The 15,024-nt window shown below is 36.8% G+C and overlaps 1 protein-coding gene across 14 annotated transcripts in view; it reads right to left on the bottom strand.

Moving 5' to 3' along the window:
* Positions 1 to 15,024, bottom strand: part of CADPS2 (calcium dependent secretion activator 2) — a 589,108-nt gene that overhangs the window by 86,275 nt on the left and 487,809 nt on the right. For 8 of the 14 annotated variants that reach the window (XM_008063869.1, XM_021715433.1, XM_008063867.2 and 5 more), the window contains 3 exons: positions 13,760 to 13,863; positions 12,161 to 12,169; positions 5,188 to 5,344 (listed from right to left, as the gene is read on the bottom strand). In XM_008063869.1, the coding sequence (XP_008062060.1) occupies positions 5,188 to 5,344; positions 12,161 to 12,169; positions 13,760 to 13,863 (270 nt within the window). The remainder of the gene's footprint in view (positions 1 to 5,187; positions 5,345 to 12,160; positions 12,170 to 13,759; positions 13,864 to 15,024) is intronic. The other 6 variants (XM_021715434.1, XM_021715437.1, XM_021715436.1 and 3 more) reach the window with 2 other exon arrangements.

Raw genomic sequence — 15,024 nt, 5'->3', positions numbered from 1 at the left:
TCCAAGGGTTCTACAAGCTACGACTTTCCCTAATCACAGCAAACTGTAAGGAAAGACACAGGCCCCAGACAGACTTTTTTTACTCCTTGAAATAGAAACCAAATTTGCTGTCTCAAGCCCTTTTCCGACTAATTAGTTCAGTCCCGGAGAGTCTTGTCACAGACTTTTCCTAACATATATGCTAAGACCCCACAAGCCTTAATCTGGTCCTTTCTGTACCCTTGAACCAACTTTCTTTCTCTGCCCCCCACAACCCTAAAAACAAAAGTTCAAGGAATCACTTATCTTTCTTAAAAAGACTATATTACTTTATAAGTGCCCCGAAAATTTGCATTTGTTACTCTGGAATGAGATTGAGCTGGACACTCACCTCTGTCCCTAAATCCCAGCTGTCAAGCCTTTGCCCAGGCTTCCCCCTCTTAGGAATTTAGTTTTCTCAAGGTTTGTTTAAGACCCCTTCCACACTCCAAAAGATGAACACCTATTTTTACATAGCAAACTGTAAGGATTTTAACAAAAGAAAGCTGATAAATAACCAGTGGGAACATCTGAATTATTTATAAAAAATTCAGCTACAAAGTTTTCAAGTCACGAATAAAGTACAGACTCTAGCTAATATCTCCATATATATAGTTTGAAGAGTCTTAGTAATTTTAAATTTTATGTTTGGGAAAAAAACGTAAATATGGGATATTATTAGCAATATATTATAACTATTTAAAAATCCATGTATAAGGCAGGGCTCGGTGGCTCCCTGCACTTTGGGAGAATGAAGCAAGTGGATTGCCTTAGCTTGCGCGTTTGAAACCAGCTCGGGGAACTTGGTGAGACCTCATCTCCACAATAAATAAAAAATTAGCTGGGTGTAGAAGCACGTGCTTGTGGTTCCGGCTACTTGGAAGGCTGAGGTGGAAGGATCACCGGAGCCCAGCAGGTCAACACTGGGGTGGCCGTGAGTATGCCACTGCAACCCAGCCTGGGTGACAGAGTGAGACTTCAACTAAAAAAAAAAAAAAAATCTATGTATAATTAGCAGCCCGTTTAATGTAGCACACATGCACAGACTTATACCTATGTAGGCAAGCACTATTTTTCAGCCCCCTTTCCAAGATTGGACATTCAGAGTTCTCTGTCCTATTATCCCTGTTTTGTTAAAGTTGTAATTCATTGGAATCTGAACAATAAATCTAATTAGGTCAATATGGTAAAAACTGTAGTGCCATGGTCATGATGTAAATGTTTTTTTTCAAGGAGGACTAAAAGGAAAAAAGTTTAATATTTTCCCATAGTTTTCCAAAAGTACAACTTGGGGGCAGCTGTTGGTTGACATTAAACATGTCAGGGTCTCAAGAAGTAATGAAACAAACATGTAATTATTAACAATATTCTCCATTATCATCAAGGATGATATTAATAGCTTAAAAAATATGTTTTACCAATGACTCAGTAGTCTTGGTTTTGGATAGCAACTTGCGATTTGGGAATGAAAGTCATACTGCTTTCGATTTCAATTCCCTGGATCACACCATACTCCCAGTACTAAAAGGAAATTATGGCACTAGGGAACTTTTCTATTTACCTCATAACATAGAAGAGCTGTTTTTTCTCAGATATAATTGATGTTTTCTAAAATCTGTTAATCACTGCTGAATCAAAACCAAGATGTAGACTTATCTGCAAAATTGACAGTGCTCAAAGAAGATCAGTAACAAATGTTTCTCTATTTTGATTACATACTATACAACAAAATAGCACAAGGCAATATATTATGTATTTGATAGTAGTCAATAGTTTGAAATGGTATCAAACAGAAGAGGTTTAGGAAACTCTTGTAAGTTAAATATTTGCAAATATGGCTAAATATAAAATTTTTGTAGTTCTTATCTTGCTATCCCATAATTTACACTTGCAGTGAAAAAATTTCTTTTTAAAAATAAATATAAAAAAATTAATTCATCAGAGTTGTGGTAGAGGAACCACAAAAAGAAGAAAAACCCCAAAATTAGAGAAACCCCAAAATTTCTAATAAATCTATAAAATGTCTTGTTTTATCTATAAAATAAACTGTAATATTTTGAATAAGTTAAATTATCCATCATCTTTACTGACTGCTTGACTATGAACATTAATAAATGCCTAATTTTAGAATAAACCCCAACATACATGTAAATATGGTCAATTCTCAAGTTTTTATCCAAATAGAGAAATAAGTGTGTTGAAAACAAACATCCTACACTTGGACCAGGTATGGTGGTGGCTCATGCCTGTACTCCCAGCACTTTGGGAGGCCAAGGCAGAAAGACTGCTTGAGCCCAGGAGTTCAAGACCAGCCTGGGAAACTAGCAAAAACTTGTCTCTAAGAAAAAAAACAAAACAAAACTGGATTTGGTGGCACGTGACTATAGTCCCAAATACTCGGGATGCTGAGGTTGCCATGAGCTGCGATTGTCGTGATCAAGCCCCTGTACTCCACTAAAAAAAAAAAAAATTCTACTGTTATTTATTCAGGGATTTAATTCATAATACATGTATTTATTTTTGGCAGCAGGTTTATTGTAATACATTGCCTTCAGATATTATTAAAAATCTGACTTGTAATTTCTTAGCAGAAAATGAATAATGATAGAAAACTGAGAAATGAAGATAGTTATTCCAACTCTACTTACTGGCAGAAACAAACCAAATTGGAATTTTAAAACTGGCTGAGTCGGCCAGGTGTGGTGGCTCAGTCTGTAACCCCAGCACTTTGGGAGGCGGAGGCGAGAGGATTGCCTGAGTCCAAGGGTTCGAGACCAGCCTGGGCAACTTGGTGAGACCTCATCTCTACAATAAATCACAAAAACTAGCCAGGCGTGGTGGTGTGTGTCTGCAGTTCCAGCTGCTTGGAAGGCTGAGGTAGAAGAATCGCCAAGGCCCGGCAAGTCGAGGCTGTGGTGGCCATGAGCATGCCACTGCACTCCAGCCTGGGAGACAAGAGTGAGACTCCAACTCAAAAAAAAAAAAAACAAAACTGGCTGAGGAGAATCCGCAGAATGATCGATTCACCACATGGATAATTGAATGTGGGTTTGATTGAATGTGGGTTTGTTGGCCACTTCTCAGAGCAGGCATCGTGGTTGAATCTGAGGTAGGAATTGTAGCTTAGTCCTTTGGCTTTATAATAAATAGCGACGAAATGAAATTGTATAGGAAAATGAATAACGTGACTAAAATAATCAAAACTGAAATTTTAACAAGACTAATAATATCTATAATATTTAACATCTATTATATGTGAGTTGTCATCTTATTTCATCTTCACTGCCAAAGACACTATATATGCTATTATTCTCCTTCTTTTATAGATAAAGAAGCAAATATTTGGAGAGATTAAGCTATTGGCAAAGGTCAGGTAGTAAGTGGCAGAGAGATATAAATCTGTCTGGCACCAAAGCCCATGCTATTAATTCTTATAACATGATGCCTGTTTTATTAGAACAGAGGTTTTTAATCTAACATCCTAAATCCAGATGTCCATGGGAAGTACAATATTACGCACAATGCATATCTATATATATATTTTCCCCCTCATTTTATCACAGACTCAAAGGGATGAGCAACCAAAGGAGGTAAGAAACACTGAACTAGAGTGATGAACAAAATCAATACAGAACTTAGAAAAAAAGAGACAACTGCAAAACATGAATTGAGGTTTAAAACTGGAAGGATATAGCAGTGGCCTTCTGGGAAAAGAACAATGACAAGATTTGGAATTTTAACATCCAGAAAGTTCTCAATGTATCAACAGCATGAAGTTCCTTTGGAGAGTTAGAACACCCTTGGGCTGCAGGAAGACAGGGCAGAAGCAAGGTGCCTCTCATTGGGGACCGGTTATTCACATCACATGATGAGTACTGTGTTCTCAGCACCACATTCCAGAGCAGCACTGAGAAATGGAATGAGTTCTATTTCTTATGAGAAGGGGTAAGAATGGCGATGGGCATGAAAACCCCAACATGTGAGAAATCATTGAATTACATGGGAATAATGGGGTGGAGAAGAAAATACATGATGGAAGATGACTGCTGCACTGATCAGAGAGAACAAGTCAAAGCCAGAGATGAGGAGGAGGCAGAGTTCCACTGGTCTCCAATGAGAAGAATTTTATTGAGTTGGGAATAAGTGATCCATGACTACTGCAAGTATTGAAATGAGGCTGTCAGTGGTAACCAAACTTGAGACTAAGCAAAAATGAAAAAACAAACAAACAAAAAAAAAAAACAAATCACCACAGGCAAGTCCTAGGAAACTATATGTAAAAATCTTGATGAAAAACAAAGTTGGTGCTGGTTGCTAGAAGACCATCTACAAGAATAACTGTAGGAGTTATTATTGCATTGAGAAAAAGTCTCAATAGAGAACGTTTACATTCTCTGTAATTTGTAAATAATAAATAATTCATACCATATAGCAATATTGGACTATCATCTAGTAGAAATGAACCCGCTGTTGGGCCAACAGTATTACTACAATGAATTTTAGTAGGAGCCTTAAGATTTCTAGAATAATTATTCCCTCCCTCCCTCCCTCCCTCTTTCCCTCCTTCCCTCCTGCTGGAGCGCAGTGGCATGATCATGGTTCACCACAGTCTCAAACTCCTGGGCTCAATAATGCTTTTGCCTCGGCCTCCTGAGTAGCTGCCACTAAAGTTGTATGCCACCACCCTGGCTAATTTTTTGATATTTTGAGGAGACGGGGTCTTGCTATGTTGCCCAAGCTGGTCTCAAACTTCTGGCACCAAGCCTCCCAAAGTGCTGGGATTACAGGCATGAATGAGCCACTGTGCCTGGCAGAATAATGACACACTTTTAAAGTATCTCTCAGAGATGCAAATATTCTCAAGTACTTTAGAAATGCCTCCATTTGAAGATTTTCTGACTCACAAGGTACAGTGACAAGAATTCCTATGTTATTAGACCTGAGAAAAGGCAGGAGAGTAGGAATTAGAGGACTGTCAGAGCCCAGAGGCGCAATGTGGGAGCGTCCCTGGTCTCTCCCACACTCTGGCCTGACTTCATCAGGGAGGCTGAGCACATCTAAATGTTACCCATGCCAGCTCTTGTGGGCCCCTGCTAGGGCTTTGTCAATACATACACAACAATCCCCACCCTCCTTACTTCACATACGAAAGAAAATGCAAGTGCTCACTGTCATTTCTGAGGAAATTATTAAGCAGTTGGAAAAGAGGAAAACTATCCCAAGAGTCTTGTGGTTGAGCCTCCAGTGCCGTATCCATATCCACTGTGAATAGAGCCCAAAACTTCTCTGCATGTTCAGCCAACAAGTCAGGCCACCAGGCAAATGCCTATAAAAGGATAAAGAACGTAGAGAAATACATTGCTTGTTAGAAACATGCACAAATATTGCACCAATTAAAAACGTTTGCAACATGTCAGTTTCACAAACACGTAAGACAACATGTAGTGTTTTTAAAAGGTGAGAAAAATTCTACAGAAATACATATTTAAATAATAAAGTTGGCATTAGTTATAAAATACGAAGTCTAGAATTAAAATGTACATAACACTTGCTCTATAAAAGAAATATATGTTCAGTTTACAACCTTTGAAAATATATAAATCAAAAACAAAAAGCTCCTTGTATCTCATAATTTAAACATAACTACTAGAAATGCTTTGATTATTTACTTCCAATATCTTTTTGCTGTGAATAGTAATATTAAAACATTTGGTATATACTCTGTAAAATTTCTCTATGATTTAAATTTTAATGACAGCATAATATTCTACCATAAGGCTATATTGTTATTTAACCATACCCCTATTAAAAAGGCTGTTTTAAAATTTTTGCTGTTACCAATGATAGTGTGATAAATATGTTTACATAAAAATCTTTGAATATAGTACTGATTATTGCCTTAGGATACACATCTAACAATTACTGGACTATGCATTTTCAAGTCTTTGTGCATTACAAACTGTTCTCCAGGAAAAATGTTTACTCTCACCCATTCTTCACCCAGCAGCCAGTCATCATTTTAAAATAAAAACTGGATCCCACTGTTTCTCTGCTTAAACCACTTCTGTAGCTTCCCACATTTATGGCAAAACCTACAACCTTAAATGACTTACAAAGCCTGGTGTGATCTCCAGGTCCAAAGTAGACTTGCATAAAGAGGGATTTCTGGACCCTCCAATGTAAATTAGGCCCTCCCAGATAGTTTCTTTGATACCCAGTATTTTTATTTCAGGGGCATTAGCACTGCTTATATGATTACATATAGAAATATTTTAATGTGTGTGTCTAAAATTAGACTGCAAACAGTATAAGGACAATATGTGCATGTTCTATTAATCACATTATACTCAGTTAAACACTATGCTTTTTAGGTAATGGAGATAATCACTTTAGAAAGTCTCTGCAGGCTGGGCGTGAGCCATCACTTTGGGAGGCAGAGACGAGAAGATTGCCTCCAGGGGTTCAAGACCAGCCTGAGCTACTTGGCAAGACCTTGTCTCTACAATTAATCAAAAAAACTTAGCAGGGTGTGGTGGCATGCGCCTGCAATTTCAGTTTCTTGGAAGGCTGAGGTGGAAAGATTGCCTGAGCCCAGCAGGTTGGGGCTGTGGTGGCCTGAGAGTGCCACTGCACTCTAGTCTGGGCGACAAAGTGAGACTCTGACTTAACAACAACAACAACAAAAAGTCTCTGCTGTTTTGGTAAATGAAAATAATACTTGAAAATAATGTAGACTTGTCTGGTTATAGTATCTATTCTGCTTTACTTTGCATCTCTTTACTTATAAATGAGTTTGAACAGTTTTTCATATGTTTGAGGATCAATTTTGTTCTGTTTTTCTTGAATTACCTTTCTGGTCTTTCCCCCATCTTTCCATTGAGTGTTGAGTAGAGTCACAGCCTTTTAACCAAATAATTACAAAACATATATACTTCTGAGCTGCAGATATTTCTGATATTCACCCAACAAAAATTACTCATTTAATAAAAATAAGATTCATCAAGCTATAAACAAAGAAGTCCACATTTACTTTCAATAAATTTCTAGGAAAATATGACATTTTTGTCTGCAAGGCCTTATTTAATTTCTTCAACTATAGATTACAACAGGAAGAGGCAAACCACAAAACAAAAAAAAGTGAACTATAAAATTTTAACACACTAAGCATTTTCTTAAACTTATGTAGTGAATATGGTCTTAAAAAAATAGATATTATAAGAACAATAATATACTCATAAAGACATTACCATGCAATTAATTAGCAGATGGTAAAGTTGACTTAAGGAAGAACAGTGCAGTATAAATAATAGGCTTGAGAGTCAGAGATATTTTATGTCTGGTTCAATGCTGTGACCAACATGTGAATGTGAAAACTTGTTGGAAATGGTATGCTCTATCTAAATTGTGCGTATTGTTCTTTGCAAATATTACCTTTGAATACTTTTTGGTTAAATATCTAATAGAATGGGTATACGACAAATATAAAAATAAAAAATAATATACATGATTTCATTTCATAGATCTTGCTCCTATCTTTTGAAGACGTAGTGGTGACAAAGAAAATGATCTGAAATTCCTCATTCTGAGTTGAGCAGCATGGAAATTCTTGTAAAAACACAGCACTGCAAAGAGAGACATTTTCATAACAGCCAATACTTTCACAAAAGGTTAAAACTAAGAAAATAACAGTCATGTTTGATCAGGATCATTTCAGGACTCTCAGAAAAATTCCCGAAGATCTTTCTAAAGTTAACTTGGAAAAGAAAGCCATGTGAGGAATAAAATAAAATGGAGTACATATTTTTAAAAAATAGCTTCCAGTTTGCAAGATTTTGCCATAAACTGGAAAATTTCATTATGTTTTGCACAACTGTATGTTTTGTCTCAAGCTGTACTTCTGTTGGTTATTCCTTATAAAGGTAAGCTTGCAGGGTTTGGTGGCTCAGCCTGTGATCCCGCGCTTTGGGAGGCTGAGGTGAGTGGATTGCCTGAGCCCACGGTTTCGAGACTCGCCTGGGCAACTTGGCGAGACCTCATCTCTACAATAAATAAAAAAATCAGCCAGGCATGGTAGCGCATGCCTGTAATTCCGGCTACTCAGAAGGCTGAGGCGGAAGAATCGCCGGAATCCAGCAGGTCGAGGCTGCAGTGACTGGGAGCGGCCACTGCACTCCAGTCTGGGCGACAGAGTGAGACTCCAACTCAAAAAAATAAATAAGTAAAATAAATGTAAGCTTATCCGTGATGAATGCCTGTTCTTATGATGACTAGAGAAAGCATTACACAATCACTCTCTTTGAAAATGAAAGCAAGAGTTGCAGTTACTTTGAGAACACGGGGTCTAATCTATCACCTGTCCCCTCCTTTTTTTTTGCCATCCCACTAGTTGGCAGTTGTCCCACCTTGGGTTGGTAATTAGATGAGGGGTTGTATGATTCCCTCCCCAGGGTACCACTTCATGAAGGATGGCTGAAGTTCTGTGGCATGGGGTCTCTACCAGGGACGAGAGGCCCTCTCTAAGAAATGCATTCATCTGCAGGACACTAATCAAAAGTCATGATTAGCTGGGTGAAAGTTATCTTGGCTCTAATGATAAGCGACTAATTAGTGTAAATGAGATGGCAGAGGCAGAAGGCTATGTTTAATTTGCTTAAGAGGGAAATATAAAATAAAACTTGAGTGTAAGTTCTTTAGCCATACCATTTCTACCAAAGTTCTAACAATAAATAAACTCGTACAGTGAAAATGATACAAATATAAAGTAAAACACATGTAGGGCAGGCTGACAATACTTTGAAAGACTAGTTTATTTACTGAATGTAGTTGAAAACAGTGTCAGGTAAGAATGAACCCTGTACTTAGAAGCAGAGTACTGAGCTTTTGAACTTGGTGGTGAGACTTGAGTGATCACAGGCAAATCAGTTCCCTGGGTGGATTTCCATTTCCCTATTCGCAAGTTGGCAATAACATTATTTGCCCTAACCTCTCTGAGGGTTGTTGTAAAAATCAAATTAATTTTAAAATTTCTTTTTGCACAGATGCAATAAATAAATATTGCTGCCAGTAATTACAAATATCTATTGAAATTCACACAAATCTTATGTGAGTTTTTGTGTTTTAAAAATAACGATGTCCAACATTAACTAGTGTTTATGTGCCAAGTACCATTCTAAAGGTTTTATAAACATGATCTTACTTAGTCCTCCAAACAACCTTTTAGGGTAGATCGTATAATGACCCTTATTTTATGGGTTAGCAAATAAAGATTAAACAACTTGCCTGGAGTTGTATATAGTTGGCAGATAACAGAAATGCTTTGAAATGATTTGAATACAGGTCAGCTGGAGTCTAGAGACCAAACTTAGACTCCACGTTGCCTATTATGTATGTATCTATCAATTTATCTATCATCTATCTATCTATCTATCTATCTATCTATCTATCTATCCTATCATCTGTGTTTTGCCGATCAGACTCCTGTTAATATCTTTGTATTTCTTCTTGCCAGAAATGTCTATTGTGGTCTGATTTCTTTTCTAAATTTTTTGAAGTCTGAAGCTTTTGATTACTTTTACCCTCAAAATGTAATAAACATTTATAATTTAAAACAAAAAAGGAAGATGTATAAATGAACAAAAACAATGAACCTGACTTTGAAATGTATTTTGTGCCTACTTTTCCTCCAAGACAAGATTAGTTTGAAGTTCTGTGCTTTGTAGATGATCCTGAAAGCTCTGGAGACAATCTAGCATCTGGGGTATCTATCCCTGCCATTGCCACATACATACAAACAGCAACATCATGCTGAGAGCCATAGTCTAGAAATATTTAAGTTCTATTAAGAGCCCAGTAGGACAGACAGGGTGACACATAAACTACTGACAAACTAAATAATTTTTTTACCACTCCTTTGATTCTCTGTTTCGATTATTTCCCTAATCAAGTTCTACATAAACATAGATATTACAATAATCAAATGAGATGATGAGCTGAAAATGCTTCAAAAACATGTCAGTATAAAGCATTACCCTTATTCATACATATTTAAAAACTAGTAAATGATTAACAAACATTTTTGGTAGAGCATTTATGCCCATGTCATGACTTTTGTGAATGACTGTTACCAATAGAATTTCACCTCTATACCTTAGACATCTCAAAGTCACTGTCAGTCATCCTCTTCCAAAATGAGGAAGACTTGTTGGTCCAGGGGCTGATGCAACCTTAAATTTAAACCCATCTTTAAAAAGTAGGTTTCTCTCACTGATGACCCAGATTTAAATGCCACGAAATTGAGATCATTTCAATGGTCAAGATTACTATAATCTAGTTAGTACTAGATAGTAAATGGATTTTGTTCATGGACATTTCTTTTGTATAACCACACTCTAAGATATTCTTTAGACATGCATGCCAGTGGAAGAGAAATAGGGACACAAATAAGCAAAACACAAATGAAAAAAAAATCAAGCGTTCTTTCTCTTAACATTAGAATTTAATCAGAAGCATAATTTGGTTCCAACACTGGTATTTAGGGAGATATGCTTCTGCACAAATTTGTGTCCACACTAAACTCTCTCTGTCCCAGCTATGTTGCTGGGGGAAGCCTGGGACTGAAGCAGCTCAGGTACAGGATGAAACAACTGTTTGCAGTGAAGTGAGAGCAGTCTGCATGGCAAATACCAAATTGCTGCAAAACAACCTTCTTGTCTACCGTGTCATGGAAATGGTGGATGACATGATAGAATATTTTAGGGACCTTAAAATCAGTTTTTTGCTGTAATAATAAGCATTAAAGCAATAGCATGAGTTGCGCTTGTGTTGTTCATGTTCTGTCCCTCTCGGTCCCTGTACTAATATTCTCAGGACTCCACCTGCCTTAGGCAGAGTCCTGGGGTATGCCATCGTACAATGAAGAATGAGAAAGAACAGAAAGGGACGTCTCCAGGCTTGCATCATGATCACTCCCCCTACTGAAATCCTTTATGTCAAAGGAGTCAGCAGAACCAGGGCAAGATAATTCTGACCAGTCTACTTAAACAGAAAAATGGTGTGATTTATTGGAAAATGTTCAGGTGAAGTCTGGTGTGTGTTTACCCAGTCACCGACTAGCTGCATAGTTCTGGTAAGTTGCTGAACTTTTCTGGGTCTGTTTTCTTAGCAGGAAAATGGAGTGTGTGGAGGAGGTACGCTGCTGAGAGCCTATGGCTTTCCCAGCAGGCATTGGAGACTTCCCAGCTTTATCAAAGAAAGTGGCTTTTGAATAGAAAGTTGTCTATTTTATAGAGCTGTCTATATTGCAAATACCGTTTGCCTAAAATTTCTGGCCAGATGTGGTATAGTCACTGAAATGTAAAGACAGCCTTCAAGATTTTCTGGAAAGCAGCTTAAATTATCTTTCTAAGAAGAAAACACAGGATTTCTGAAAAAAGCCTGAGAGGAGAGGTCGAGAGGCCTTCAGAGAAAAAGGAAGGCTGCCTTATAAGTAAGCTACTGCCAAAGATCTGAAGGACATGAAACCTGCTTAACTGAGAAATTGTTGAAGGATAGAAACAACCTCTTAGCCCTGTAAAGTAAACTGCCACTGTGGAGAGAGGTAAAATGAAAATAAAAGGAGCTGACACGCAAGCCACTTGAAGGTCTCTTTGAGGCAGATACATTAACCTCCACCAGGGGAGCTGAGCTCGGTGCTCTTTCATGGAGTAGCAGAACTCTGGCTTAAACATCCAGCAAAATAAATATCAGTGCAGACCACAGTCTACCAATTCACTCTGGAAATGACTTGAGAATCAGACCAATTCACTCTTCAATATTGTTCAGAGAAAAATTTAGATTTTTCTGGTTTTTTTTTAAAGACAAAAAAAATTTCAAAGACACAAATCAGAACCAAAAGACCAAAATCTCTTCAGTCATGTTTTACTTAGATGGGCATCAGTAATTATGCACACAGTTATTAAGAGGCCACATTCCCCTAAATGGTAGAATAAAGACTAGTACTTTCAAAGAAAACTGGACATTATTTAATTCCAAAGAGAGGTCAAAGTAGGTTTTTAAATTAACTACAATCAGAGTGTATTCTACCTTAAATTCACATTAAAGCATTGCCCCATGCTAGGAAAAGAGTGGAAACGATTTTACTCACCTCTCTTCCCTGAGGGTTTTCCAAGAATTTGGAAGCATTGTAGAATAGAAAAATGCCATAGTGTTACAAAGCATTTTTAAAAGAGGTCATCACAATAATTCCATATTTCAACATATAGGAAAGTGACATTTATGTACTATGATTATCTCTTTTTAATAAAGCCAACTATTTGCAGTCAACAGAGAGCTGTCTATATTGCAAATACCAAATTGCTGCAAAACAACCTTCTTGCCTATAGTGTCATGATTATAATATAGTTAAACTAGAAAATAAGTAATACTTACATTTTAATTGTGTTTGAATACATTATACTTTAACAACCATCTTCGTGACTGCATGAACCATGATAACATTTAATTTTTAGTTTTTATAAAATATATGGGAATGTTAGATATATCTATTTTACTTAAATATATACTGCAATTAGATTTTTTAATTCAAAAAGCTTAATACTCTGATGATAATGCCTTTCAACAAAAGACAAAGATGAAACACACAGGTATTTTATCATATAATCATTTTCATTGTAACATAGCAGTGGCACTACCCTTGAAAATAATCTCCTGGGAATTCATTTCAAATTATTGAAGCAGCTGTTTCTTCAGTTTAAAATAAAATATCCATAACAAGTTCACACATGACAGATGTAAGCTAAAAACTAGATTCCACAGTGCGAGCTAAAAGCAGATGTTTTGAATGATCATATTTATAACCAGATACAATAAATCTTAGTTACCTATAGTAAGAATTCATAAATACGCTTTTCCAAGAATTGGCTTAAAATGTAGTTCCTGTAGTTTCTTATATTTTTGAGAGAAGGCTTCATTCAATTCAGTACTCTGTAAATTCATATGTATCAAGTCTTTTTTATTCTTGCCCACTTCATGTGCTTCCTCAAGAATAAAAGCACTGCTTAAGGCACTGACATTTATTAAATTTATTTGATTCCACATATTTACTCCATCCAACTCAACGTCAGAAAACCCTTCTGCTTTTGTAAATAAACTCATGGTTAGTAGAAAGAGTGAATATTTTAAGACTTAGAATAAGCAGCTAGTTAAGCAGTTAGTGAGTTAAGACTTAGAATAAGCCTGGTGAAAAGCCATCTCTAGTGAATGCTAATTGTAATTTGAACTTTTTAAAATTATAAACACTGCAGGTTAAGTGAAAACAATTATAAAAGCAAAAACACAATTATGAATGTCTTCTATTAAATTTTTATTTTATAGTTTATCACACGTTCCTTTTTCACGTTGATTAGTTCACATTTCTAAGCAAAAGCAATGGTGGCATGGGGGGGGAACAAGTGATCTGGCATCATAAGATGGGTTTGTGTTCCTCCTTTGCTTCTTACCAGTTACACATCCTTTAATGGATCCCATAAGCTGTCCTGTACCCCTGACAACATGATTGTTGTTTCCAGTAGACATGAAATAATACACACATACACAATACTTCGTAACATATAGGAGACACATTTCTTAAAATTGCACATACATTCTCAGTGTATCAAGACCATGATCAGGTCACCTCAGTGTTGCCCCCACCATGGCAAAGCATTATGTCTAGTTTTATACTACAGTTAAAACAGGTCATCACCTCTGCGTGATGCTCTTCATTCTGCTGTAAGACTTCTATGCAGAGCTCTGCTAGATGAAGAACCTCTTCCAGCTTTCTGGCAGGAGTTGCCTGGTTCATGGTCTCTATATTACAAAAAATAGTATAATAATGTTACCTTGAAAATAAAAAGCCAAACATATTCTAAAATGTAATGATGAGACTAGGGTGTTGAAATAGAATGAGAAGGCATATTTCAGAGAAACAAGAGATGCAAGAAATACAAGTGAATAGTTTATTTAGGAAAAAAACAAACAAACAAACAGTTCACCAGATTGCAGAAAATATTTCACCCACAAAGCAATCACAGGGAACTGCAAGTGCTTTGCCATTTAATATATAAGAACAGGTGCATCAGCACATCAGATGCTCAACTCCTGCAACAAACAAGTTATAATTCTCCTCAAGGTCAGCAGCACAAAGAGAGCAGATACCACAGTCTTTTCTTTCTCTCTGCATTGTATTATCAATACAATACCATTCTCACCAGATGAGTCATTCCTGGCATGAGCAAAACCCATGCTTCTTTTTTCTTTTTGGTTGCTATTTAAATTCCTATTCCGAAATGTCCATAGTTCATGTTGATCTTAAATTCAAGAAGAACAAAGTCACCTAAAACAACGCTGACAGCCTACAATTAACTGATTTCCTTCCTTACTTCTCTGCCACCAACCCACCGCACCTTCCAACTGGGGATTGGGGTGGGTGGGAGGCAGAGGAGGCAGAAAGTATTCTTTGAAGCTGAAGATACTTGCAGCATTAAGCCAAATTGGTATAGAAGGGAAAGACCACAATAAGACCAAGTGCAGTTACCTGAAATTCAGCAATAGAAAAAGCAAAGCAGTTAATTTCTAACATCCAACACACCAGCGGAAATTAGAGGTGCCCTGTGAAATGAAACTGTTTCAAAACGATATAAAGAACAGTTTCCAATAAGGACAGTAATTATAAATGTTGTCTTAGATTTGCAGGCTCGCTCTCTCTCTACCCCAGTAAGAAGGTTGTGAGGAAGGAAAATCAAACTTTTAGTCAAAGAACTTCTTCTATGGAATTTAATGGGCTATTATTTTACCCTGCAACAGATTTTTTCCTGCACTTCTTATAAAACTGAAGCCTTGAATTTGGAAGAGATTCTTCTATTTGCTCTATGCTAATGTGTATTCAAAAGATAAAATGATGCAGTAAAACACCGCTTAGACTGATGCTTACTCATTAAATATTTTTCATATTCCCACTACAGGTCAGAC

This window comes from Carlito syrichta, unplaced genomic scaffold (genome assembly GCF_000164805.1).
Source record: "Carlito syrichta isolate Samal-C Ts95f unplaced genomic scaffold, Tarsius_syrichta-2.0.1 Scaffold307112, whole genome shotgun sequence".
Lineage (NCBI taxonomy): Eukaryota > Metazoa > Chordata > Mammalia > Primates > Tarsiidae > Carlito > Carlito syrichta.
Note: the sequence above shows the minus strand (reverse complement) of the source record. Positions and strands in the feature narration are given on the sequence as shown.